This window comes from Ctenopharyngodon idella, chromosome 4 (genome assembly GCF_019924925.1).
Source record: "Ctenopharyngodon idella isolate HZGC_01 chromosome 4, HZGC01, whole genome shotgun sequence".
NCBI lineage: Eukaryota > Metazoa > Chordata > Actinopteri > Cypriniformes > Xenocyprididae > Ctenopharyngodon > Ctenopharyngodon idella.
In genome coordinates, this window is record NC_067223.1 from 13,710,637 (window position 1) to 13,738,595 (window position 27,959).

The 27,959-nt window shown below is 38.8% G+C and overlaps 1 protein-coding gene and 1 long non-coding RNA gene across 2 annotated transcripts in view; one reads left to right on the top strand and one right to left on the bottom strand.

The window, feature by feature from the left end:
• Positions 1-42: 42 nt before the first annotated feature.
• LOC127510916 (SH3 and multiple ankyrin repeat domains protein 3-like) lies at positions 43-27,560 on the bottom strand. Its single transcript, XM_051891083.1, has 18 exons — positions 27,434-27,560; positions 21,709-21,966; positions 17,693-17,896; positions 17,501-17,572; positions 15,364-15,472; positions 13,353-13,504; positions 13,061-13,228; positions 12,769-12,885; positions 10,439-10,516; positions 10,268-10,334; positions 5,819-6,071; positions 5,238-5,401; positions 4,431-4,544; positions 3,624-3,699; positions 3,253-3,335; positions 3,055-3,179; positions 593-728; positions 43-458 (listed from the first exon to the last, which is right to left on the bottom strand). The coding sequence occupies exons 1-18, from the start codon at positions 27,530-27,532 to the stop codon at positions 307-309; spliced, it is 2,427 nt and encodes an 808-aa protein (XP_051747043.1). The 5' UTR covers positions 27,533-27,560; the 3' UTR covers positions 43-306.
• Positions 24,920-27,959, top strand: part of LOC127510917 (uncharacterized) — a 5,894-nt gene continuing 2,854 nt past the window's right edge. The window contains exons 1-2 of the long non-coding RNA XR_007929786.1: positions 24,920-25,284; positions 26,138-26,206. This is a non-coding gene — a long non-coding RNA (uncharacterized LOC127510917). The remainder of the gene's footprint in view (positions 25,285-26,137; positions 26,207-27,959) is intronic.

Here is a 27,959-nt window from a genome sequence, read left to right on the forward strand (position 1 = left end):
GGTTTCATATCTTACCTCCCCTCCTTCTCCTTGACGCTTGTGGGCAAGAAGGACAAATCTATAGTTCCTGATTTAGCTCATAGATTTGTGCATTAGATGGTCACTATTCATTAGCAATGAATGAGCAAAGCTATTACTGCACAATCATTCACACTTCCTTTCATTGCTGTATCATTTTCACGGAAAGAAAAGACATTAATTTGAATACATTTCTCCATTAGTGTTCCTGGGGAAACAAAGGATTTGATCCAACATGTGCCATGCCCTCAAAGATAATGATAGCATCTGTTTTAACTTATCTGAGACCTAGCATAACACAAGGAGGTGTGTGGATCCCTGCTTGTTTCCTTGTTCGTATGTATGAGCATCTGTCTTACCCAGCTCCTCCAGTTCTGCAGTCATGCTTTTTGAGCGCAGGGTCAGGCTGGTGCTTGGGTCTCTCTTGGGAGGTGGCGGGGCTAATTAATTATCAGGAGAAACAGGAAATGCAATATTTAAATCAGCATTGTGCAGCATTCCCTCATATTCTTGAAATTCTTAGTCCAGTCAAATAAAAAGAAAAAGCATGAATGAAGTGAGTTAGGATATAAACCTTTCTTGCGGACAACGTCTCCAGTGTCAGGTTTGCGTGTGACAGACACCACCTTCATTACTAGCCGACTTCCACCTTGCCGAATCAGTGATACCACCTGCCTATGTCCCACCTTTACTACGCTCACCCCATTTACCTGGCAGATATGGGGAGAAATAGAGAGAGATGTAACACACAGCCTGTAGAATCCAAGCAAATGAAATGTTGACATTATTCATCCATGCATATGTTTTAATTTTTAAACATATATTTTGAGCTCGTAATTTTTAATCAAATGACAGACTTCTCTCCAGTGACGTATGCTGGACTTCTCCAATCATTTAGGGTTCGTTTACAAGACAACAATGTACTAAAAATGGAAAAGTTTTTCCTTTAAAGTTTTTCACGTACAGACAACAACATTGTCAAAACGATCCCTGAGAATCACTACGCACCTATAGACTGAACATGTAATACGCATGTGCATGATGTCACCATTTTCACAAATTCACATTTTTGTAGTTTTGTAGAGATAACGGTATCGTTTTCAGAAACTTGCACTTTGAAACCCATTTTCAGGCCCCCGAAACGTTGTTGTCGTTGTCAATAAGCTGTTTCACTCGGATGTACGTCACAATATGGAAGAAAAGATCTGTTGCTTTTTGCGTTACATCGCAACTTTTAACTTTTTATGTAAAGGACCACTTCAACAGTAAAACAAAATTGGGAAACACCTAACACCCTAAATGTTATTTGGGGGTACCATGTGACATCCTTTTCACCATCTCTGTGTAACCGGTCCTACTCACCCAGCTCTGTGCAGGCCTCAAACTGGCGTCTCCAGTATGGGAGGTGGGTGCGCTAACAAGGACGCTAAAGACTGCAATCTCTAACGTGAGTTGCTAGTGCGCCTCTTGAGATCACGAGAGTGAGGTTTACATGCACAGCTCTTACTAGCTTGCCCCCTTAACCTAACTCCCATCAGAGTCACGGCACCAAATGTAACCAGGCCTACTCACCCTGCTTCGTGCGGGCCTCGAACCGGCGTCTCTGGCTTGGTAGGTGGGCGTGCCAAATGTAACGCTAAAGACCACAGTCTCTAGCGCCAGTCGCTAGTGCACCTCTTGAGATCAGGGGAGTGAGTTTTACATGCACAGCTCTTACTAGCTTGCCTCCGTTACATTCACCCCCTAAACCTCACTCCCACCCGGGTCACGGCACCAAATGTAACCGGGCCTACTCACCCCGCTCTGTGCGGGCCTCAGACTGGTGTCTCCTGTTTAGGAGGCGAACATGCTAACAAGGATGCTAAAGACTGCAGCCTCTAGTGTCAGTCGGTAGTGTGCCTCTTGAGATCAGGGGAGTGAGTTTTACATGCACAGCTCTTACTAGCTTGCCTCCGTTACATTCACCCCCTAAACCTCACTCCCACCCGGGTCACGTCACCAAATGTAACCGGGCCTACTCACCCCGCTCTGTGCGGGCCTCAAACTGGTGTCTCCTGTTTAGGAGGTGAACATGCTAACAAGGATGCTAAAGACCGCAGTCTCTAGTGTCAGTCGCTAGTGTGCCTCTTGAGATCGGGGACTGAGTTTTACATGCACAGCTCTTACTAGCTTGCCTCCATTATTCACCCCCCCAAACCTCACTCCCATCCGGGTCACGGCACCAAATGTAACCGGGCCTACTCACCCCGCTTTGTGCGGGCCTCGAACTGGTGTCTCCTGTTTAGGAGGCGAACATGCTAACAAGGATGCTAAAGACCGCAGTCTCTAGTGTCAGTCGCTAGTGTGCCTCTTGAGATCGGGGACTGAGTTTTACATGCACAGCTCTTACTAGCTTGCCTCCATTATTCACCCCCCCAAACCTCACTCCCATCCGGGTCACGGCACCAAATGTAACCGGGCCTACTCGCCCCGCTTTGTGCGGGCCTCGAACTGGTGTCTCCTGTTTAGGAGGCGAACATGCTAACAAGGACGCTAAAGACCGCAGTCTCTAGTGTCAGTCGCTAGTGTGCCTCTTGAGATCAGGGGAGTGAGTTTTACATGCACAGCTCTTACTAGCTTGCCTCCGTTACACTCACCCCCCTAAACCTCACTCCCATCCGGGTCACGGCACCAAAGGTAACCTGGCCTACTCGCCCTGCTCTGTGCGGGCCTCGAACCAGCATCTCCGGCATTGGAGGCGGGTGCGCTAACACTAGTGCGCCTCTTGAGATCAGGGCAGTGAGGTTACATCGCCGTTACATCTGTCATGAGCCACTTGTTTTATTGTAATTTCATTAAAATGAACTAGACTGCTGTTTATCTGCTATTTAACATTTAGCTAATCTAAATGAACCAACTATTGGCAAGCTAGGAAGAACACTAACGTACACTGATGTAAACTGCCTGTAACATTAATAAATTGAGACTACACTAAATGTTGCCATAATCAGTTAATTCATGCTTTAGCACAGAAAACAAAAGTTTTTTTTTATATACCTCTATAAGGAAATCCCCTGTCCTTAACCCTGCCCTCCATGCCACCCCCTCCAGGTCCACTGACTCCAGGTATTGCAGGGCAGGAAAAGCAGGAGTAGGTGTGAACTCTTCTATGGGCGTCTCAGCTAATAAAAGAAAGCTAATTACTGCATCTGTATGTGAATTTTGTTCATGCTCACGTGTGTGTTTGTTTCAGACCTTTAGCTCCCCGAAGCACAAAGCCGAATCCTTCACTGTCTCTCTTCTGCAACGTTGCACTTTTTTCTTCTATAACATAATCACTGTGGATTTACAGAAATCAATAGTAAGATGTGCTGCACTGCCAGAATTCGCAAATTCCTCCTCCCATACCCATAATCCCCCACACTGGCACTATGTTTAAATTCAACAGGATAAAGGAGAGAGAATGGCAATAGTTGGAAAAGCATATTACCATACTACTTGTACTATTTCAGTAGCGTGTGTACTGTAATGCCTAAAACACTCAGATGATCTACTGCATTTGGAAAATGTGCAGTATACAAAATCTTAAATAACATGCAGGACATACTGTGTAGTGTAATATATACCTGTAAGAGGTATAGTTGTCATAGGAGCCAACAGTGTAGTGCCTAAAAAGTCTCTTGGTGCGATCCTCTCTTGTCTCTGAGAAACAGATGAGTGGCCACATCAATTACAGGTTTGAACATTATACTGCAGAATTCTTTAAAATGATGCTCTGAATGCAGGTGTGTGTGTGTGTGTGTGTGGTTTGACCTACATTATAAGGACCAAAAGTTCTTATATTCTAGTGTGTATTTAGGTTTCAGGCCACGCCCCCTACATTATGAGGACATGCCGATGTCCTTGTAAATTCAAAACGCTAAATAAACATACTCGATGATTTTTATTTAAAATGTAAAAATGCTGATAGTTTTCTGTGATGGGTAAGTTTAGGGGCTAGAAAATGTCATTTAGCTCATATAAAAAACATTATGCTTATGGAATGTCCTCATAATGATAAGTTAGGTTAGGGTTATGAGGTGTGTGTGTGTGTGTGCGCGTGCGTGCGTACGTTTTTGTGATTTGAGGACAAATTTGTATAATGACATGGGTATTAAACTGGTATTACGATGTAAACATGAAATATGAGGACATTTCCTCATATTTAAAATAGCTTTAAAAACATACTAAACAATGTTTTATTAAAAATGTAAAAATGCAGAATGTTTTGTGTGATGGGTAGGTTTAGGGGTAGGGGTAGTGTAGGGGGACAGAATGTACAGTTTGTACAGTATAAAAACCATTACGCCTATGGAACATCCTCACTTTGATAGCAAAACAAACCTCTGTGTGTGTGTGTGTGTGTGTGTGTGAGTGTGTGTGTGTGCACTGACCGAGTCGTGGGTCATACTGTCTCATCTGGACTTCCTCTACACAGTGAGCAGGAAACCAGCCAGTTCGTCCTTTAACTGAGCCTTCCCAGAATCCTCCTTCACCTATGCTCAGCACTGGTGGAGGCACATACAAACTGTTAAATTTTGGATTTTTTTCCTCTCATATATGGGTGTTTCTTCAACTGCAGGCACTTTTAGTCCCAGATATTAAAACTAATATTCGTCATTCATGCATTCGTCATTTAGTTTGTTACTTTTCAAAAGTCACTTGCGGGTTTATATCTCGCAATTCTGACTTTATAACTCACAATTTTGACTTTTTTCTTGCAATTGCAAGTTTATGTCTTGCAATTCTGACTTTAAACTGGCAATTGTGAGAAAAAGTCAGAATTCCGAGTTTTTATCTTGCAATTCTGACTTTATAACTCGCAATTGCGGAAACAAGCTTCCATATGCTTGAGATTAAATATGAGATCAATCAAGTAAAATATTGTGCATAATTTCCAATCAATGCATAATTTTGTAAATTAATTTGTGTGTATTTAGGATAAACAAAGTGGTAGTTATGAAATTAGTTTTTGCAAGTCAGCCATTTTATTCCAAAAACGTTCATGATAGTTCAAGGGAAATAAAGACCTGTAACGCATGTACAGTATATTCACTATTGAATATTGAGAGTAAACAAATTCCGTAGACGTCCACAGTGCCTATAGTTGAAGAAACACTAGTATTGAGAATGTCACAGATTGTAGCAACCTTCAGCATAAAATGGGATCTTTTTGCTACATCTCACACAGACCGACTGACCTTTGACCCTCTCTCCTCGGTTGAGTGTGATCTCGCCCTCGCCCTGCGGAGTGTGGGAGCTGACAGCGATGAAGGTTCGGCCGGGCACCGCACTGTACAGCCGTCGCTTGGGCCCTCGAGACACGGCAGGAGGACTCGGCTCTCTCTGTACAGGACTGCCAGGACTGCGGTAAGCAAACATGTGTGCAAAAGTGATTAACAACCAGTTCTGAGGTCAAAATCCTCTTTTGCGTCAGGTAATTAAACAATACTTTATTCATAATTCTAATAATTACAATTATAACATTCATACTTTACATCAATGTAAATTCTACATAATTATGATCAAATAAGCACTATTTTTAGTCTAATTATAAATCAAATGATAAAACCAATCAATAAATTAAAATATAAATAATATAAAATGTTTTAAAACATTCTTATTTTGGAAGTGACATTAAACTCAACTTTTATTTTATGGAAAAGAGAAGTGTGGACAATGTTGCTAAATATCTCATTTTGTGTTCAAATAGAAAAAACCCAAAAAAGATCATATTGGTTTGGAGAGAGAAACATTTCTGTAATACTCTACAAATCCACACCTGAGGTGTCCTCCTGAGCGGGTGTGTCTCCTGAGGCTGCGGGTGTGTGTGTGAGCAGCCTGGGGGCTGCGCTGGGACGGCCCGGTGTCGTCCGGCTCCAGGGGGGGCAGGCTGCGAAGGGAGGGGGCCGGAGAGGGAGCTGGCAGACTCTCATCTAGAGCGTTATCACTGGCCGATCGCATCAGAGAGCGACGTGGGGATATGCAGACCGCACGCCGCCGAGACGAATAACAAGGGGTCTCCCTGAAAGGCACTTTTACATGAAGACAGTGACATATAAACAGTTAGGCATACTTCATAAAAACACATAGAGCCTACCCACATCTATATTGCTATGCTATATTACTCTGAGCCGATATGATTTGAGAAATATCCATGCTTATAATATAAAACCATGTAAATTTGTGGAAGATATCAGACATGCACATAACAAAAGATTAACACCACACACACACACCAATTATGGAAAGGGAAATGGAAAAGTATTTTGTACTGTAACACAATTTGGCTCTTACTACTGCATATTGCATTTATTAAAATGCACTTTTCTCTTTGAATATATTTATATACACAGCCGTAACCACCATAGACATTGAGGGGGACTTTTTTTTAGAATTTTTTTTTATTTGACATTATCAATGCTGCTCTGCTGCGCTTCATTACGCACCGATGTTAGAATGACAAAGTTTTAAAAGTTAGATTTTTAGGCTGGTCTGTCTCAGCAGCCTAACAGCACTGATCAATGTCAAAATGACTGAGATGGCCAATCAAATCAAAGGAGGCGGGCTTTAGAAGACGAATGCGAATTTCAGCTCAACGCTTTAGTTTTAACAGTGAAAGAGTGTCCCTTTAAGATGCAAGCAGCTAAACATTTAATATTTGACAACTGTTTTACCATAGAAATGTTCAACGACAACAGTAATATTGAGTGATGCACTTTTTAATGAAATTTTGGTGTTTTAAATTGAAAATATGCTATCATTTACATGATTCATGACTGAATATGACAAGACAAGAAATATTTTGTGTTTTCAACATGACATGAATAAGAGTAAAATGTCATTATTTAATTCCTTTAAATAAAAAGACAATATATAAAATAAATAAATATATAAAAAAAATTGGTCCTCCCCCCCAATGTTTAAGACATGGTTACTGCTTATATACTGTATATACACAAACATATTTACATCCTTAAACCAAGAACCATTTGGAAATTGCAGTCCTTTTAATATCCAGTTTTCCTAATATCCATTTGTGTCAGGACATTCAAACTAAGCAATTTTTTGATAGCGCCACAGAAAAAGTGTTTACAGTTTTTGAGTAAAATCAGCCTGGGATATGAGAAAGTATTTCAATGTAAAAAAAATGGATAAAATGGAGCTGAGGTCTGCCGTTTGCTAAGAAAGTAGTATCCTAAATCATCAAAAAACTGCAGCAACATAAATGACCCGCTAGACCAGAATGTCCGCTGTGATGGGTTCCCGAAGAATCCTATCAGTTGTGAATAAAAACCCATTTTCGCCTGTCGAATGGATCAAGAACACTCTCCAGCATTGGATATGTCCAAGACTATCATAAAAAAAGGACTAGCAGAACAGATTAACCTCTATCAGGCTGAGATAGAAAGAAATCACTCATCACAACCCAAAGTTGTTAGAACGGCTTCGATTACGATTATATGTAATGCATCCAATTAATTTAAATTGAAATAGAGATAACTTAAAATGTATAAAAAGGGCTGCCATGTCCTTAACGGTTCATGCTTTATGGATATAAATATCATACATAAAGTCAGACTTCATTAAAGAGGTCATATCACGCCTAAAACATATGAAATACACAGTAATTTAGTTTTTCATCACCCATTTTCACCCCTTTCTGACCCTTATAATAAAATAAACAGTTTTGCTGCTGGACCTTTTTTTGATGTAAATATGTGCGAATAGGTTGTTGTTGTTAAATATAAAAAATAAATAAAAATGAGAAAAATAAACATTTTTTTAAATTAAAACTGCACAGAAGATTCTATTACACATAAAATATTTATATGATTACATTGGTTCGTAAAATGTGTGTTGCCTCCTTAAAGATTGTTTATAGCCTTTTGTGATAGTTGTGAATGAGTCGCTGGTTTGTCCCTGCCCACTGTTTTTTACTGAATGCATTTGGCTACAGTGAGTTCTTGGTTTCCCAGCATGCTCTGAGCAGATGTGGTTGGGAACTCAAATAGAGGTGATGATATATTTTTGTAGGCCAACATGATGTTCGCATCACCCTGGTTCCCTCGACAAAAACGCACAACAGGATTTTTCCATTGGCTTTTGCTACTTGTTAGCAACCGTCTTTTACAAGACAAGTAAAATCTTTAAAAAACAAAAAATCACATGAGGGTTTTACTGATGTATTTTATATGGTAGAGAAAAACGTGAAAATATCTTGAGCTTGTGCTCACCACAGACCTTATTTCAAGCAAAAACCCATTTAAAAAACCCATCGAATTCAGAACGATGGAACTTGGAAGTGCTACAAAAATACGTCATCCCTGCACCACTCTATAATGTTGAGTACTGAGAGACAAGTGAGTGACTCATGCACAACTATCACAACAGATGACAAACAGTCACTGATGCTCGAGGAGGCAGCACTTACTGTCTTACATCTGACTTACAAGATGTAGTATAAGTCTCTGATGTACTCAGAATGTGTCTGTGAAGTTTCAGCTCAAAATACCCCACAGATCATTTATTATAGCTTGTCAAATTTGCCCCTATTTGGGAGTGAGCAAAAACACGCCGTTTTTGTGTGTGTCCCTTTAAATGCAAATAAGCTGCTGCTCCCGGCCCACTTTCCAGAAGAGGGCGGAGCTTTAACAGCTCGTGCTTCGGTTGCTCAACAACAACAAAGCTGGAGAATCTCACGCAGCCAAAATGAGGATTGTCAGTAATGGTGTTCAGCCTTACATTGTTCAAACCGGAGTCGGACACTGATGGAGAGACTCAGGAAGAAGTTACAACTTTTAGAATGCAACTGGACGTTTCTGAATGGTTAGTGGATAAATTTATGTAGTTGCTGTGGAGTTGATTCAACTCATTGACTAGCATGTGCCGTCATGTTAATCTTTTGTGCAAATCCAGCGTTGAATTGACCCTCGTTTGTGAAGCAGTCCGGTGTAAAATGACGATATGGCAACAACACTCTACTACAACAACTCTTCCTCTTCTCTAAAGCAGCCCAACATGGCCTCACCCCGTTTGTTTCGTGTTCTCGAGGGCGGGGTTTATGTAAATTTTGGGGTTAGTGATGTCACCAACCCGGGAAGAAGCTTGTTGTAGTCCTTACCAGCCGTTTGTTGTAGTCCTTAAAAAGCGTGATTACTGTGAAAGAAAATATCTCCCTTTGCATTGAACTTTGAGCGTCGTAACTTTGCAGATGTTGTTTATGCTCAAACAGCAACATTACACACTAACTAAAGTTAAAAAAGTGAAATCATAATCAACTACCCCTTTAAATATTTGCATTAAAAAAAAATGCTATTTTACTATCCTGATTTTTTTTTTAATACAGCTTACAATTTCTGCAAGAAATTCTTATGAAAAACAGCCTGTGCAAACTAATGAACGCAACTTTATGTGATTATGCAATTTACATCAGAAAGCTGCAAAGGTTTCGATAAATGGTGTTTTTGGACTGGGAAGGACGTTTTCCATTTTGAAAGATTTTAGTACACTGAATGAAATTTGATTCCTTGTGATATGACCACTTTAAACCAGATCTCATTTAATATCGAGTCAAATCAAAGCTGCAGGTGTAAAGAGCCACAAAAACGAACAAAAAAAAACAAACACACACACACACACAAAATGGGTGTGAAGTGGGAATTGCACTGGTGAGGTAACACATCATGAAGACTGGACACAGAGATCAGCACATAAAAAACACACTCAGATTACACAGAAATTACAGATGACTCACAGATTACATCACACAGAGCATGACTGAGATTTACAAAGAGAAACACACACAAATCATAAAGAGATTAGCCCACATACACTAGTATGACAAACAGTTTACATCACTTATTGTAAAGTTAAAGCACTGGTAGAAACAATAGCCAGATCTAGATCTTGTACATTCAGACTGACTGTCTGAAGTAAAAAGATATCATCCACTTATGGATTGTTTTGACTCATGCTGTGATGAAGTTACTAGTTTCGTGCTGCTTCATATTACAAAACGCTCTTATGTTGTAATTTCTGCTTTTACTCTGAAAGGAGCACTTGTGCTGCAACCACTATAGACTAAATAATAAATTGTGGATTTTTATTTGGATTTGAGTGAATGGATTTTATCTCAACAGCCTAAGTTTATTGTGGTGCAGAGTAAAACAGACCCAAGATTCAAGGCCTGATGCTTCAAACAGTTTGAACTGAATCCTGATCAACTCACCAACATCTGAGGTTTTATGGATCTTGATGATTTCTGCCAGGTCAAAGTTCCCTGCGATGATAGCAACCTACCAGGAAAAAAAGCATTTAACATGTCAAGAGCACTTGATTCAAGGAATAGTAAAGGGATTGTGTAGTGCTGAGCCAAAACATTAGCTGAGAGACGTGGTACCTGAAATGCTGTTTGGTTGTTGTAGTTCTTGATTTCTTTATTTGCTCCTCGAAACAGGAGAACTCTAGCACAGCCTTCCTATAGATATGGCAGAGGGAATGAAGAAAACAGAGGCGATTATAGCTATAACAGCCTGCAAATGTGTGTTTTATATGTGATTTGGTGCCCAGCTGAGTTTAATAACTATATACAATTGCAGTGAAATACTAGCATACGGCCTACTGCGAAGTATGTATACTGACTACAGCTATATTTTTAAAATCCTGTAAAGCCGAATGAGTATGTGAGTTACGTTCTCTGAGGAAGCAAGGGAGGTAACAGTAAAACTAACAATAAAACAAGTATTAAGAAATTTAAGTATTTTATAGTTTAGTCAGGTAGCGTTCATGTTTTCGTAGAGGCCTTACAGTGTGGTGTGAATGTGAAGAAGGTAACCGTGAAATGTCACATTAGAGGAGACTGTGCCTCCACATCGCTGTGATTGGCTAATTACCCTATCAGTGTCTAATCATGTTCACAGCCGCTCTGTAAATTGTCCTAAATGGGTCAAAATGGATGGATGAATTTCAAAGTAAACAACTTACTCATTTGGACGACATCAGAAAAGGGCATCACAAAATTGGTACTATTCAGACAAACTAAAACGTTTACATTTTTAAAATGATAAAAAAAAAAAGATTTTAGTCTGACGGAAATTGAACTTATGCATTTAAATGTATTTAAATGAGTCAAGATGATGTTAAAAACTGCAGTTATTATCAGTTATAGGTTCATTTGTATCTCTGTGAGAGGTAGGTGGATTCGGGTGCATTGCATTGTGGGATACAGTATTCCGTGCTGTTTGCTATAATTGCATTTTACACATTTTGGCAAATGTAGTAGATCATCCTCGTATTCTATGCATGGGCCTACGAAAAAATGCACCAGGTATACGTACTACATACTGTATATACTGTATATACAGTATATATATACTGTATATATGCCCTATGATGCTTTAGTGTATAATGTTGCTGTTTGACCATGAAAAAGGTCTACAAAGTTAGGGCTGTGTAGTGACAAATTGGGTCCCCCACCCGAAATCGGGTCTCCTTTAGGACCCCAAGCGATCCCATTGGTTCAAATTGCTTTTAATAGGTACTCTCTTTAGAGCCTAATATGGTTGTCAATGAATGAATTTTGGCTTTAATAAGATTTTCCCAATAAATAGGCAAGAATAAACCTGAACTCTAAAAAATGCTGGGTTAAAAACAACCCAAGTTGGGTTGAAAATGGACAAACCCAGCGGTTGGGTTAAATGTTTGCCCAACCTGCTGGGTAGTTTTATTTATCTCAACTATTGTTTAAAAATTACTGTATTGCTTGCTTAAAATGAAACCAAAGTATGTTGGAAATTAACATGTTTAATAAATGAACATTTATTAGTAAGTTTAATGAATAATAATTAAACAATAAACATTTATTAATTTGCTTATTATTAAATGTTCAACTTCTTATTATTATTGTTGCCTCTAGTAATTATGTGTCTGATTTTGGGTTCAATTTAAGACAGCCATATATAATTTCATTCAATAGTTTGCCCCAGCATGTTGGGCAAACATTTAACCCAACTGCTGCGTTAAAATAACCCAATCGCTGGGTTTGTCCATTTTCAACCCAACTTGGGTTGTTTTTAACCCAGCATTTTTAGAGTGTGGTGTCCTCCATGATTCCTATTCTTTTTGACAAAAAAGCACTTGAATGCAACAAGCTTGTAATCACGACTTCAGAAGTGGGAAGTAGGACATTTCCGATAGAACGTGAAGACAGCATCCATTTCAGTGTCACTGTTTCTTTCCCTGAGACACCTTCAGTGTCTTCAGTTTCTCAGTTAAATAATTCTCGTCCAAGGCATATGCCAAAAAAAGGGGGGTGGACAATGACTGGTTGAGTTGCGTTAGTAGCGTGTTGTCGTCCAAGAGACTCTGCTTCTTCCACCCTGAATCTAAACCCCCGTTTTCGGGGGGCGTTACATTTCCAACACACACTCTAAGCAGTAGACCAATCACAACAGACTGGGCCCGGTTGACCAATCAGAACAGACTGTGCTTTTCGGAAGTCGGGCTTTAAAGAAACCGAAACTAAAACAGAGCGTTCAGACAGAGAGTGAAAACAGGTGCTGCAAAATTGTAAATTATAATAAAAATAATGAGTTTTGTGAGCATTAAATGATGTAAACACATTCTCCTAGTCCCCATAAAGACAATTATGAACCTGTAAATGAGCATAATTTAAAAATATTAATAGAAAAGCTTAGCTGCTAGAATCTGTGTATTTGTGGGTGTGTGTACCTGGTTGTAGAGGGCACACAGGTGTAGTGCTGTGTTTCCTGAGGCATTCTGAGAGCTCATCTCCGCTCCATAGAATAACAGGTGCTCAAGGTGCTGCACGTTTCCATGACGACAAGCCTATGGTACAAACACACACACACACACACACACGCTCCGATCACCCACTGCTGCAGTTGTAGCAAACAATAAAAAGGGATATATTTAGTCTCACTGGAGAATGAAACTTTATGCTACAGGAGATTGTCTCTTCCATTTACATTTAATGAGAGAGTTCTGAATGTCTCCAGGTTACCTGATGGATCTCCTGCCAGCCGTTCTCGTCGCTGTAGCCCAGCTGGGCGTGATCGTACAGCAGCAGCTCGCAGCAGTACGGATCTCCCCCGACCATGGCACTATGATAGAGGGGAGTAAGCCCACGACTGTCCTTATAGTCTGGAGACGCCCCCAGATCCAACAATGTCTGCGGATAGCACACGAAATATGACGGACATATGTGCACAGACTCCCAACAGCTTGCGATGAGTTGTATAAGGATGAGTCTTTCTTTGGATTGTGCGTGTGGGAGGGAAAGTGCATCAACTCACAGTCAATGCTACATGGTTGTGCGTTTGGACTGCTTTGTGCAGCGCCGTCAGGCCGTCTCTGGTTCTGAAGTCCAGATGGGCTCCTCCGCTCCTCAACACCTTAATCAGTTCAGCACAAGTGTCCAGCTGGGCCACGAGAGTGAGAGGAGATTCTGGAAACATCACACATGCGGAGATTATTAAAAATGCTAAATGTCAAATCCGTCTCAGCGAATACATAATTGGCTAATTTTGTCGAATGTCCTTGGCTTGATTAGCATTGTTCTTAATTTACATTCATTAAAGTAGCCTAAATGCTAATCAAGGCAAACTTTAAATGAATAGTTCACCCATACTTCACCCCCAAATGAAAATTTTGCCATTGTTTACTTTACTGTTGTTGCAACCTTGTATTATTTTGTTTATTCTATGAAACCCAAAATGAGGCAGAAAATCCAAGTTGCTCTTTTCCATAAAATGAACGTAGATTGTGATTTATGTCTCTAAGCTCCATTTAACTCTTTCCCGCCATTGACAGAATTTTTCCGTCTTTCCATGTTTTCACTGTTATATGGTATGGGGCACTATTACACATCTTTTGAAAGAGTAGAGAACCTCCGGATCAAAACACAGGCAAAAAAGGAGCAGAAACAAGCATTATGCTTATGCACGTTGTAGTCTTTGAAAAACACACACGATTTTCTCAGCTTTTTTCTGTTCAAAATGTTGCTTTTTTTATTAAACTTGCCCACATTCAAGTGTTGATTAAAAAAAGAATGCATGAAGCTTGTTTTGTTTAAAACAAGCTCTGTTCTTTAAAAACGCTGGCAGGGAAAGAGTTCAAGGATTAGTTCACTTCAGAATTAAAATTTCCTGATAATTTACTCACCCCCATGTCATCCAAGATATTTATGTCTTTCTTTCTTCATTCTAAAAGAAATTAAGGTTTTTGAGGAAAACATTCCAGGATTTTTCTCCATATAGTGGACTTCAACAGTTACCAACGGGTTGAAGGTCCAAATTTCAGTTTCAATGCAGCTTCAAAGAGCTCTACATGATCCCAGCTGAGGAATAAGGGTCTTATCTAGTGAAATGATCATTTTCTAAAAAAAAAAAAAAAAAAAAATTGTAAACTTTTTAACCACAAATGCTCGTCTTGCACTGCTCTGCGATGCGGCACGCATTACGCAATCACGTTGGAAAGGTCACGCGTGACGTAAGCAGAAGTACCGCGGTAGGGCAAAAAACTAAAAATCTCATTTCCTCTTCCAACTTCAAAATCGTCCGACATCCTTGTTTTACCTTTTTTTTTATTTTTTATTTTTTAACCACGTTCGCTTTGTAAACACTTCGTCAGTACTTCCGCCTACGTCATGCAACCTTTTCAACGTGATTACGTAAATGCATGGCGCATCGCAGAGCTAGTGCAAGATGAGCATTTGTGGTTAAAAAGTATATAAATTTTTTTTTTTTTTTAGAAAATGAGCGATTTTTTTTTGCTAGATAAGACCATCATTCCTTGTCTGGGATCATGTAGATCCCTTTGAAGCTGCACTGAAACTGCAATCTGGACCAATCTGGTCCATTATATGGAGAAAAACCCTGGAATGTTTTCCTCAAAAACCTTAATTTCTTTTCGACTGAAGAAAAATAGACAAACATCATGGATGACACGGGGGTGAGTAAATTTTCAGGAAATTTGAATTCTGAAGTGAACTAATCCTTTAAGGACCAAAAGCACCCTAAAATATCATAAAAGGAGGTTATGTGACTTCTGAAGTCATACAGTAGCTTTATGTGCAGACCAAACAGACCAAAATTTAAACCATTGTTCAATGATAATCTTCTCATTCATGCCAAGACTCTCAAATGGCACCTCTGCAATGTTCAAAACAGCACCTTTTTAGATGCATTGTACCGAGTTTGAAGGCAGGTTTGGGAAGTGATGTGAAATGTACACAAACTGCCCATATAAGCAGCACAGTTTAACAGCTCTGACCCATATTTATTTAAAAAAATATAATAAAATCACCTCCACTCTCAGTATCATGAAAATTGGGGTCCAGCCCTTTCTCCAGGAACCTGCAGACCTTCTCCACACACCTCTGTTGTACACACTCCATAAACTTCTTTAAATTGGCCTGGCAACAATGGAAAATAGTCTCAGATTACTAACCAGTCAACAATGTTTTGAAGGTTTTTAATGGAAAGCATTACAACATACTACATTCACAATGCAAAGCTGCCTAAAGCATTACTAAGAAGTAAGATGCAAAAATAAAAATGAATGGAAGTTGCTCATTACACATGCAAAGAGGTTAGCCAATCATAACACAGAGCTTATTCACATATATGTCTTTAAGACACAGTAGCAAAATAGTCTGTACAATTCTAGTCAGAAAACAGTAATGTAAAACTAAATTAAGCAAGAAACCTTGACAAACATAAGTGGACTTGAAGGAAAAAATTAATGCAGCCATACTGTAGGTTATGGCCCTTTTAAAGGTGCTGTAAGCAATTCAGATTCTTTTGCTAACTTGAACCACTCTCTCCCAAACCCATCCTCTAAAGTCATATCAGCAAACTCAACATCAGCAAACTTGAATGCACAAAATGATTCACAGACAGAGAGCATTTCTACCTAGTTTTTTGATTTGGCTAAAAAAAAACAGCATGGCCCACACTCATGACTCTATTTGAGTCACATGCACAGAGATGCATGCTATTTTTTTCTCAGGACCAAAAAACAATAGCTTACAGCTTGTTCTAGATAACATAAAGATTTTTTTTTTTAATGGAAAAGTATCAGTTTTTAGAACAACAGAATTATGTATAAATATACACTACCATTCAAAAGTTTGGGGTTGGTAAGATTTTTTTGAAAGAAGTCTCTTATGCAAACCAAGGCTGCATTTATTTGACGAAATATACAGTAATACCATGAAATAGTTATTTTTAACTGCAATAATGCTTTTTTTTTTTTTTTTTAAATATATATTTCAAAATGTAATTTATTCCTGTGATGCAAAGCTGAATTTTCAGCATCATTACTCCAATCTTCAGTCACATGATCCTTCAGAAATCATTTTAATATGCTGATTTGATGCTCAAGAAATGTTTCTTATTATTGTTATCAATGTTGAAAACAGTTGTGCTGCTTAATATTTTTGTTGAAACTGTGAAACTTTTTTTTTTTTTTTTTTTTTTCAGGATTCTTTGATGAATAGAAAGTTCAAAAGAGCAGCATTTATTTGAACTAGAGATCTTTTGTACCAACTTACAGGTTTTACTTTTGACCAATTTAAAGGATTAGTTCAGTTTAAAATGAAAATTACCCAAGCTTTACTCACCCTTAAGCCATCCTAAGTGTATATGACTTTCTTCTTTCTGATGACCACAATCAGAGTTATATTAATAAATATCCTGATGCATCCAAGCTTTATAATGGCAGTGAACGGGAAACAACAAATATGAAGCTCAAAAAAGTACATCCGTCCATCATAAACGTACTCCACAGGGCTCCAGGGGCTTAATAAAGTCCTTCTAAAGTGAAGTGATGCATTTGTGTAAAAAAAAAAAAATCCATATTTCACAAGTTATAAAGTAAAATATCTAGCTTACCCCAGACCACCTTCCATATTCAACTTACGGAAAAAGCGTAACTGACGTCGCAAAGTTGAATAGGGAAGGCGTGGGACGTAGTGTAAGCCTTTTGAACTGCGAGACGTTTACACTTTCTTTGTAAGTTGAATACGGAAGGCAGTCTGGCGGCAGCTAGATATTTTATATAATAGCTTGTTAAATATGGATATTTTTCTTACACAAATGCATTGCTTCACTTCAGAAGGCCTTTATTAACCCATCGGAGCCGTTGTGGAGTACGTTTATGATGGATGGATGCGCTTTCTTGAGCTTCAAACTCGTTGCCCCTGTTTACTGCCATTATAAAGCTTGGATGCGTCAGGATATTTATTAATATAACTCCGATTGTGTTCATCAGAGAGAAGAAAGTCATATACACCTAGGATGGCTTGAGGGTATGTAAATCTTGGAGTAATTTTCATTTTAAACTGAACTAATCCTTTAATGCATCCTTGCTGAATAAAAGTATTCTTACTGACCACAAACATTTTAACGGTAGTGTACAGTACATGAATGTTAAACATTACCTTGGTATGTAGTTTGGCCAGTTGCTTGTCATCTACATAGCTCTGAGTGTAAACACGCCTCTTGTAACGGAACTGAAGTCACACAAATGAATTGACAGGTAAATGATATTAACATAGCAACCTGAGCCAATAATATGAGTAAGAGTGAGAGATCTAAAGCATTGTGGGATGCAGAAGGGGGAGTATGTGCACCTCTAGGTACGGTACAGGTGTGATTGTAGGGAGAGGATACTCCCTGAGCAATCGCTCCTCATCGAGGAACTTTCCGGCACGCCCATTAAAGGCAGGGAGGTAGAGGCCATAGTTAAGCACATCGGTCAGGCTTTGTGTCAGAGTGACCAGAACTCGCTGCTTACAAACCCACACTGGAGCCTCAAGGTCCAATCGCAGGCATTTCTGGAAACAAACATACACGCGTATTACAAATTATTTTTGCTTTTATTTTGAGACCTTTGCATATTTTACTATACAGATTGACAGAAAATCAAATATAACGTGATATTTATCAGGATTTGTTGCTGGTTGGACTCGAACCTGCATCACCCATATGAGCACCAAGGCTTAAAGGTGCAGTAAGCGATTTCTGGTGATCCCTTCCATCCCAAAAAACAAACACCGTTTTCATGAACAGCTCCCTACATAACACGATAGTCCAAGTAACTAATATATTACAAATGTGACGAGATTAAAGGGATAGTTCACCCCAAAATGAAAAATATCCCATAATTTACTCACCCTCAAGCCATCCTAAGTGTATATGACTTTCTTCTTTCAGTCAAACACAATCAGAAAAAAAAATATTCTGGCTCTCCCAAGCTTTATAATGGGAATGAATAGTAAATGATATTTTGAAGCCCAAAAAAATCACATTCATCCATCATAAAAGTAATCCATACGGCTCCAGGGGGTTAATAAAGTCCTTCTGAAGAGAAACAGTGCATTTTTGTAAGAAAAATATCCATATTTATAACTTTATAAACTAGAATCACTAGCTTACGGTAACGTCCGCCTGCGTGTTCACGAGAGAGTCGAGTTCTGGCATATGACGTAGGATGTAGGAGAAGCGTACGCTTAGGTGAGAGTAGACGCCTCTCACGGTAAAAACAAAAAGGGCTGGACAACAAACTCAAGCTCCTCTGACAGTTCTCTTTAAAATTTCTTGTTTTAGACTTCTAATTCGTGACCGGTGTTTTGTTTTGCTCTATCCTCTGTGCTTCTGCGTTTGTCAATACATCTTGCATCAGGTTAAAGGTCACTCTTCGACTGAACTAGACTTGCGTAGGGTCATTACCGGAAGCCAGTTATTATAGTTTATAAAGTTATAATTATGGATATTTTTCTTACAAAAATGCTTACCTATGCTTCAGAAGACCTTTATTAACCCCCTGGAGCCATATGGATTACTTTTACGATGGATGGATGTGCTTTTTTTGGGCTTTCAAAAAAAAAAATGGCACCATTCACTCCCATTATAAAGCTTGGTTAAGCCAGAATATTTATTAATATAACTCCAATTGTGTTTGACTGAAAGAAGAAACTCATATACACCTAGGATGGCTTGAGGGTGAGTAAATTATGGGATATTTTTCATTTTGGGGTGAACTATCCATTTAAGGTCTGTCCAGCGCTGGAAAGCTTCTCCAAAATTAACGCGGGCCCTACCTCTTGCCTGATTGTAATGCTTCTTTTTAAAGTTACATTCCCCTGGCCTTTTCCTCTTTTGTATTTTCTCTGCCATTTTTCTCTTTCTATAGTCATTCTGCTAATGTCTGTCTTGTGCACTGAGCTCTCTCTCCTCCCCCATCATGAGTGAGCACGGCCCTTACTGCCGATTGGCTACAAGTTTTGGTGCTCGGTCCGATCCACTTTTCAACAGCGTTTTTCAAAAATTGCTTACTGCACCTTTAAAGACCCGAAAGACTAGACCAGGTAGGTTTTACAATTCATGTGCAATTTACCATTAAGTGTCCTTAAATGCTACAAGATTCACTGCAGCAAATAGTTCAAATCTATTTTAAAAAATCATGATTTTCTGTCCATTAAATATTTCCTCCAAATGCAACAGGCTTTAGACTTAAGATCATTTAAGAGATCAAGGCCTGTGCTATTTGATCACGAACATTTATATCTCACATCTTTTTACTTAAATAAGCTGAAAGCCAAATTAAATGGTGTTTGTGACATTTACACTGCAAAAATAACACCATTTAATGTTTTCTGTGTGCAGGTTTCTAAAATGTGAAAAGCAGAGGACCAAAAGTAAAGACTTTCTGACCATAATAATAATAATTCGTTACATTTATATAGTCTTATATTTATGTCTGACATGGGACAAAAGAGGGAAGGCGGGTTTGTGTATCAACTGTGTGTTAGAGAGATGAGAGAGCGACAAAGCGCAGTTAATATTGTGTATCTGTTCTGCGGAAAATGAGTATTGGAGGCGTTTCAGATATTTCAGTATCGATATGTATTGAAAAATCTATATTTGCACCTACATTGCACTTAGTTTATTATTTCACAGGCCTTTTTAAAAGACTACAATTGAAAAATGGGTAACACTTTAGTATGGGGAACAATTCTCACTTTTAACTAGTTGCTTATTAGCTTGCATATTACTAGTCTCAGCCTCAGACGTCACGCCCACGGACCGTTGGCTGAACGTCTGATGCATATGGCACACTTAACTGGAAACACTTCAGGACTTTAGAAGTCGTCAACTGGTTGGTTGAATTCTACAGGATGTCCGGGAGATATGTGTGTCACATTCTTTAATGGTCCGCCTGGAAACAAATCCCATGATGCCAAACCCCCTCATGGAAAAAGAATGCTGTCATGTTTACTGTGACAATGAGCGCTTGCCAGGATCAACTAAAAGCTGGATTTTCAAAAGTATGTGAAGTTCGCGGCTCCATTGTTGCAGTAAACTTGTACAACTTTCTTTAATGAATAATTTAATACATGCACATTGGTATATTATTGTAGGGACATCGACTTTACATTTTCACGCCCTTTAATATGACGCAGAACAAAACGAACTGTGATTCGTTACATGTCAGTCAAACGTCCTCTTGGGCGATCCTTGGCCAATGAAAGCTGCGATAGAGTCCAGACCTTTTGCCGTCAGTCTGAAGGTCTGGCTATGCGAGACTAGCATATTACTAGAATATTAACTGCTTATTAGTACTTAGAAAGCACATATTAATGCCTTATTCTGCATGACCATATTCTACATCCCTTAATCCTGCCAGATACCTAAACTTAACCACTACAACAACCACCTTACTAACTATTAAATTAGGAGTTTATTGAGGCAAAAGTTGTAGTTAATAGTGAATATGTGTTCCCCATACCAAATTGTTACCGATGAATGTATATATTACATATAAAATTAAACCCACTAGTAGGAGTCACTGCGCTACATGCCACTGCTGAAATCCACCCGCATTTGGCGGGTGTTAATGTCAAGCCCTGTATATGGGGATGATTTAAAAGCCATGATAATGGACTGAGACCAATGGGCAAATTTGTCCAGGATGCTGGAGTTACACCCCTACTTTTTTTCCGAAGGACATACTGGGATTTTAATGACCACAGAGAGACTCATCTGAAGGATGGTGCTTTTTTTTAACAGTATAGTGTCCCCATCACTATAGTGGAGTGTTAGGACCCACAGGTGAGCGCCCCCTGCTGGCCTCACTAACAAGCATGGCCTTTTTCCCAGGAGGTCTCCCATCCAGGCTCAACCCTGCTTAGCTTCAGTGGGTGATAGCTGCGCAAAATACAAAACTCAACTTTAAAGTATCCCCGTCGGACATAACTATTGACAGAAAGCAGGGAGTTACGCTGGATGCTGCAAAGACTCTCAGAAGGAGGACCAAGGTATGTATGCATTATGTGTTTGGCAGAATTATGCAAACATGTTCCATTTAACAAAAGTACAAATTTATTCAGGAACTAAACTAGGGTTGAAAAACTGGGGTTGCACTGTACATGCAATCGCCATCTTCCAGCAAAAAATGACTGTACAGAAACATGCATGCATGTAGACGACATGCTGTAAGCCTCTGTCACACACCCCTTACTCCCACGCAGAATCAACAACTCAGCCTGTACCAATCACTGCCACTCTCTACTCCTGTGCTGCAGTGCAGCCATTTCAAAGAAAAGAGTGAGCCTGCATATGCATATGTGTGTGAGAGAGTACTCACCGTTTGCTGCAAATCAGGGATTCCGATGCGGATGACAGCTGCGTGGAGATCCTCCATAGGTTCGGAGGTAGATTTAGTCCCAGGAGAGGCCCGAATGCTGTCATCTCCGTGGTTACCGTTGGTAGGGGCGTGTTGTTGCCGCGGCCGGTCGAGAGCCTCATGTTTGCCGTCGGCAGGTGGACTGATAGGCATGCTCCGGGAGAGTGTGTGTGTGTGTGAGTGTGTGTGCGTTCTGCTCAACACGCCGGCCTCACAACCCTACAACACAACATACACCTGCATTTTCAGTCAAACTCATTCTAATGCACTGCTTTATGTTGACTTTACAAGATCTGATATTCGATGTATCTGCATACTAGTAGGAAGCTGTTTTATAATATGCACACCCAAGCATTTGTGGCTAATAATGTCAAAGTGTGACAGGTAATGACGTGTTTACGTAAGCATGGAGATGACATTTTACCACAAATCACAAATCAAGATAAAATGACGGGATGAGAGAGTTTGAAAGAGACAGTGAGAAGAGAGAGAGAGAGAGAGAGAGAGAGGGACTCCATTGGTTGTGAGTGGTTGCCATGGACACTGTGAAGCAGATCCACTTGGGAATAATGGAAATTGAGGGAACCCTGCATCCCAGGTTACCATGGCAACTCAGCACTTTGCTTGTTCTGGTGCGCTACCACTTCCTTTTTACAGACAGCTGTGCAAAATCTCACACACTCACTGCCGTCTCTTCTTCTACAGCATCACAAGCAACAAGCCACCTGCTCTCTTGACACCTACTTCAAATACTTAACCTCTGAACTATGATGATGTCCACTATAAAAAGTCATTTTTAACCATTCAGGGTGCGGTGTTGCATCCAAACCATCATAGGCGGCTACTTTTGACCCTTTCTTATGATTCTATATGTCTGTCCTGTTTATGTTTATGTGAATTTTAAAGGACTGGGTATGGACACAAATTTCATGATTCGATTTTGATTCACAAGCTTGCGATTTGATTTCAATTCGATTTTATATTGATTCATTTGGATATATATCAGCTATAATAAATGGCAAATTTCCTCAAGGAAAAAAATCTCTAAACTAATACAGGGAGTCAGGAGTATTACATTACTGTAATATCAAAGGTTAAAATTAACTGATTTGTATACAAACATTTAATTACACATAAGGAATGTTTCATAAAAATAAAGTTAGAATACTAACTTTATAACTACATAATTATGTTTCGACTTCGTTATTTGAAATAGGGGGCAATTGTAACACATTCAATTCCTCCAATCAGAAAAAAGCTAAAGTGATGACACTTAATCTGCACATGCTTTTCTCTCTGCCTGTGGAAAAGGAGCATGATCATTTCACCTCAGCAGAAGTTTTCAACAAAATACTGATTTTGAGGCATGAAAGTTACTTTTTGGATGTACAGTATTTTTCTTTTGCTGTCTAAAGTTTAGTTGACTGCAAATTTAAACTGCAAATTTAACTGACTGCAAATTTAAATATATTTAGTTACCACTTGTAGTACACTATGGGTTCAAGTGTACTACAAGTGGTAACTAAATACATTTTCTAAATACAGAGATAGTATATTAAAAGCACATTTTAGTTCATGTTTCATGGTGTCTCAAAATAGCACAGTTGAGTACACTTAGATGTTCTTAAGAGTACTAAAGAAGATTTTTTAGTGTATTAAGTACAACATTAGTGTGTGAAAATAGAGCACTTTAAGTATATCATAGAAATGTACTTTTTTTTTCACCTGGGATGATAAGGATTTCCGTAAGTTTTACTATATCTTTCAACATACCTTCTGATGTTCATTCATGTTTATTTCGTGCATTCACTAGTAGTAAAGCGTTCTGTTGCGCCACATTAGAGAGCACGAAAACAGTATTTATTGTTTGAATTTCATGATAAAACAGAAATCTGAGACTTTAACGTTACAAAGCACAAAGCTTATTGCGATTTATTGGATGGGAGGCGCTACAGTGTTCTGCTTATTCATCAACTGAAATTGATTCTTGAAATTTAAGAATCGATATCAGTTAAAAATTAGAAAATTGATATTTTTTACCCATAATTGATCATTTTATATATGACAGCATTCCCAGCAATGTTAGGATCCAAAAACATTCAAAAACGTTTAAATACTTAAAAGGAACATTCCTTGAATGTTATGAATTATAAATTCCCAAAAAAATAACCAAAGGGAAACCATACACTAACGTTAGGGGAAAATTCAGTGTTTGCCGGGTAAAGTCAACATGTCTGATCTCAGAATACACTATTTTGATGAAATGAAAACAATGGTAATGATTATATATTATTGTTTTGAAGTAAAAAGATGCATTTTGAATGCATCAGAGGGTTAAATACCTCATACATTCTCAGCCATACTAAGAATCAACGGAGGAATATGCCGTATCACACACTCATTCTTTTACCATACTATTATCACAGCCGGCCACATGTAGCCGTCCACCTACTCACTCATTCCAATGCAATCACACACAAGCTAAAACATTTCAGACACTCTTGACTATTGTCCACAGAGACAGAAGGGAAGTCCTCTATTATGTAACAGACATTGTCACAGAGAACACGAGATGGAAAATCCCTGTAAAGAGTAAGTATAATCTGCATCAGCATTGTTACACTATACGACAAGCAGAAACTTAGATCTGAGATGGCATGTTATCATTCAACTCAATTAAAGTACTGAAATATCAAAGTCTACGATCACTAATAATCACTACATGAAATACTACAGAGATCCTTTTTGGCAATAGTTGTGTATTTTCTAAAGAAATTGTACAAAAGCTGTCATTGCCAAGATGCTAAGAAGTTCTCAAGTGGTTTCTAGGAAGTTGTTAAGTGGTTGCTAGGCTTAATGGCTCAAGCAGTACACACCCATAAGGCAAAATATATTCTGGCAAGTTCTCTTTTCAGTGTAAGCATTTTATCATCTGGCAAGCAAAATCACTTAGAAAAGTAATAGCACACCTCTCTTACAGTCCACATCATTTTATGTATCATTCATAGCGCAAAACAGACGAGTTGCTTGCCAAAGATTAGTATTTAGGTTTAGGGGTTTGTTCAGATCCCTAACTGTAAGTATGAGCAATAGTAAATACTAATACATGCTTTATCAAACACCACTAACAAGCTAGAAATATTGAATAACAAGGAAACAAGGAGGAGTTCACCTTTGACCTGGACTTCCCATGTGAGGCTTCCTGTACGATCAAAATTTTCTGGGCTTTCCGTCTTTATTCCAATGTTTTTCTGCCAGTATTCCACAATTCGTACTTTGTGTTTGTAAAATTTCAGGGCCGAATGTCCCGGCACTCCCTCGGAGGTCTGAGATTTCAGGACACTTGAAGCCCAACCCTGATGCTGAATATTCCCGAGCAGGAAAACCAGCAGGAAAGAGGAAATTACAACAGGAAGGTCTCCAGACCATCTCAAACCATCTGAAACCAACCAAAAGTGTCATTTGTGGACCTCCACCAATAAGGAGCCAGGGTTCCAGTGTCTCATCCAATCACAAACATCTTTATATACACCACAGGTGAGGCTATATGCTTAAATACATTATTGTGGTTGTAATCACCACGTCTATCACACAATAGAGCCCGTTCAAGTACCTCTGTAAATTTGAAGTGGATAAAATATAGCAACAAGTGATTATATGAGCTTTGATTGGATAAATAAGAGATTTTATGTATGCATGTTGATGGATAATGCATTTATCAAAGCATGTTGTGGTCACACCAAAAATGATGCCAGACTGAATGATGAAGAAATATAAAACCCTTCATAATCCCATCAATTTTTAATACTGGATCATTGAAACTCCCACATATTCTCACTAACACAAACACACACATCCGAAGCACCACTATCATTTCTGTAAAACAACATGGCTGCAGTCTCCAAAAACTTCCACTGGACCTGTTTTCATACTAAGCCCTTCTAGCTTTGTAATTTACTTCCCGTGATCTCAGCCCAACTTCCTGCCCTTCTTCCTGGCTGGATTGGGCCGAGGCTCCTCGGGATGTTTTTGCAGGAAGTATAGGAAAGGCTGCACGCCTCTGATAACTCCGCTCTTTCCTCAGGCGATACAAAAATTCACCTCACACACATGAATGTGGAACAGAAATAAAGGCTACCGACACCCACACTCCTTCCTACGAATCTCACACACACACAGAACAGTAACGTTTCTATTTCCACCGCACACTAGAAGGACCTCTGTAACACAATTACAAAAATGTATGCTATAGCACTAATATTGTAGTCGCTTGCGTATGCAGTTCTTTAATGCTGAATATATCAATATTTGAAATCGTATATGAAGGTGTTGTGATAGATGACAGCTGCAAAAAGTCCTGATAGATTTCATTTCCTTTTGATTTCATCAGATCAAGGAGAAATCACATGAGTGCGCTGCTTCTGTTACATAAGACACACCTTCACGCCTGGATCTGTGGGTAAGAACTTGACTGAAGTTATAAGGCTGCAGACATTCTTAAAATAATCCTTTGAGATCTCTCTCTGAAACATACTGAATGCATTCATTTGGCTGTTTTTGGGTAGCTTGACAAAGAACATGTATATGTATATAAAGCCGTAACCATGTCTTGAACATTGGGGGGGACCAAAGTTTCTTTTCTTTTTTTTTTTTGGTTTTGGTTTTTGAGTGGGGGAAGGGTGTTATTGGGGTATTGGGCTTTTTATTTAAAGGAATTAAATAATTAAAAGATCAAAAGGGATGTAAGGGAATAAAGAAAAAGAAATAAGAAAGGTAAAAGTTACAGGTCTATTGTAGTTATGAAGTAATCAATTTGAAGGGGACGATTCTAAGTCTCTGGTGTCCCCAGAATGTGTCTGTGACGTTTCAGCCCAAAATACCCCACAGATCATTTATTATGGCTTGATAAATTTGCTCCTATTTGGGCGTGAGCAAAAACACACGTTTTTGTGTGTGCCCCTTTAAATGCAAATGAGCTGCTGCTCCCAGCCCACTTTCTAGAAGAGGGTGGAGCTTTAACAGCTCGTGCTTCGTTACTACAACAACTCTTTCTCTTCTCTAAAGCAGCCCAACATGGCCTTGCCTCCATTGTTGCGTTTTCCCGGGGGCAGGGTTTATGTAAATTTTGGGGTTTGTGATGTCACCAACCCATTTGTAGTCCCTACCAGCCATTTGTTGTAGTCCTTAAACAGCAATTTCTGTAAAAGAAAATATCTCCCTTTGCATTGAACTTTGAGCGTCGTAACTTTGCAGATGTTGTTTATGCTCAAACAGCAACATTACACACTAACTAAAGTTAAAAAAGTGAAATCATAATCAAGGACCCCTTTAATATGCATTCTTCATATGCAAGTCATTTAATTCAGGCTTGTAAAAGTATTCTCCTCTATTACAAACCTTAAGAAAATTTGGTAACACTTTATTTTAGTGTCCTTGTTACATGTAGTTACTATAGTAATTACTATAAATTGTGCATAATTACACACAACTAACCCTAAAACAAACCTTAACTCTACAGTAAGTACATGTAGTTAATAATATTACTCAGTACTTAATTGTATAATTACACTGTAACAAGGACACCTTAAAATAAAGGGTTACACTGTAATTATACATTTAAATACTATTAAGTAATATTAAAGGATTAGTTCACTTCAAAACTAAAATTTCCTGATAATTTACTCACCCCCATGTCATCCAAGATGTTTATGTCTTTCTTTCTTTCTTTCTTCATTCTAAAAGAAATTAAGGTTTTTGAGGAAAACATTTCAGGATTTTTCTCCATACAGTGGACTTCAACAGTTACCAACAGGTTGAAGGTCCAAATTGCATTTTCAATGCAGCTTCAAAGAGCTCTACATGATCCCAGACGAGGAATAAGGGTCTTATCTAGTGAAACGATCGGTCATTTTCTAAAAAAAAACAAAAAAAAAAAATTTACATACTTTTTAACCACAAATGCCCATCTTGCACTAGCTCTGCGATGTGCCACACATTACGTAATCACGTTGGAAAGTACAGAGCAAGTGTTTACAAAGCGAATGTGCAAAGACTAAGTCAAACGGCCTTTACAAAAAAAGTTAAAACAACAATGTTGGATGATTTTGAAGTTGGAGGAAAAAATGAGATGGCGTTTCACACCCTACCGCTGTACTTCCGCCTACGTCACGTGTGACCTTTCCAACGTGATTACGTAATGCGTGACGCATTGC

Bases quoted from the DNA above. Each gene is read 5' to 3' on its own strand.
- LOC127510916 (XM_051891083.1), bottom strand. From the start codon at position 27,532: ATGGAGAAAAATCCTGAAATGTTTTCCTCAAAAACCTTAATTTCTTTT. The intron at 17,897-21,708 runs GTGAGTACTCTC...GTTTGTTTCCAG, and splicing joins TCCCTGATTTGCAGCAAACG to AAATGCCTGCGATTGGACCT. The intron at 3,700-4,430 runs GTCAGTGCACAC...TCTGTTTCTCAG, and splicing joins ACAGTATGACCCACGACTCG to AGACAAGAGAGGATCGCACC.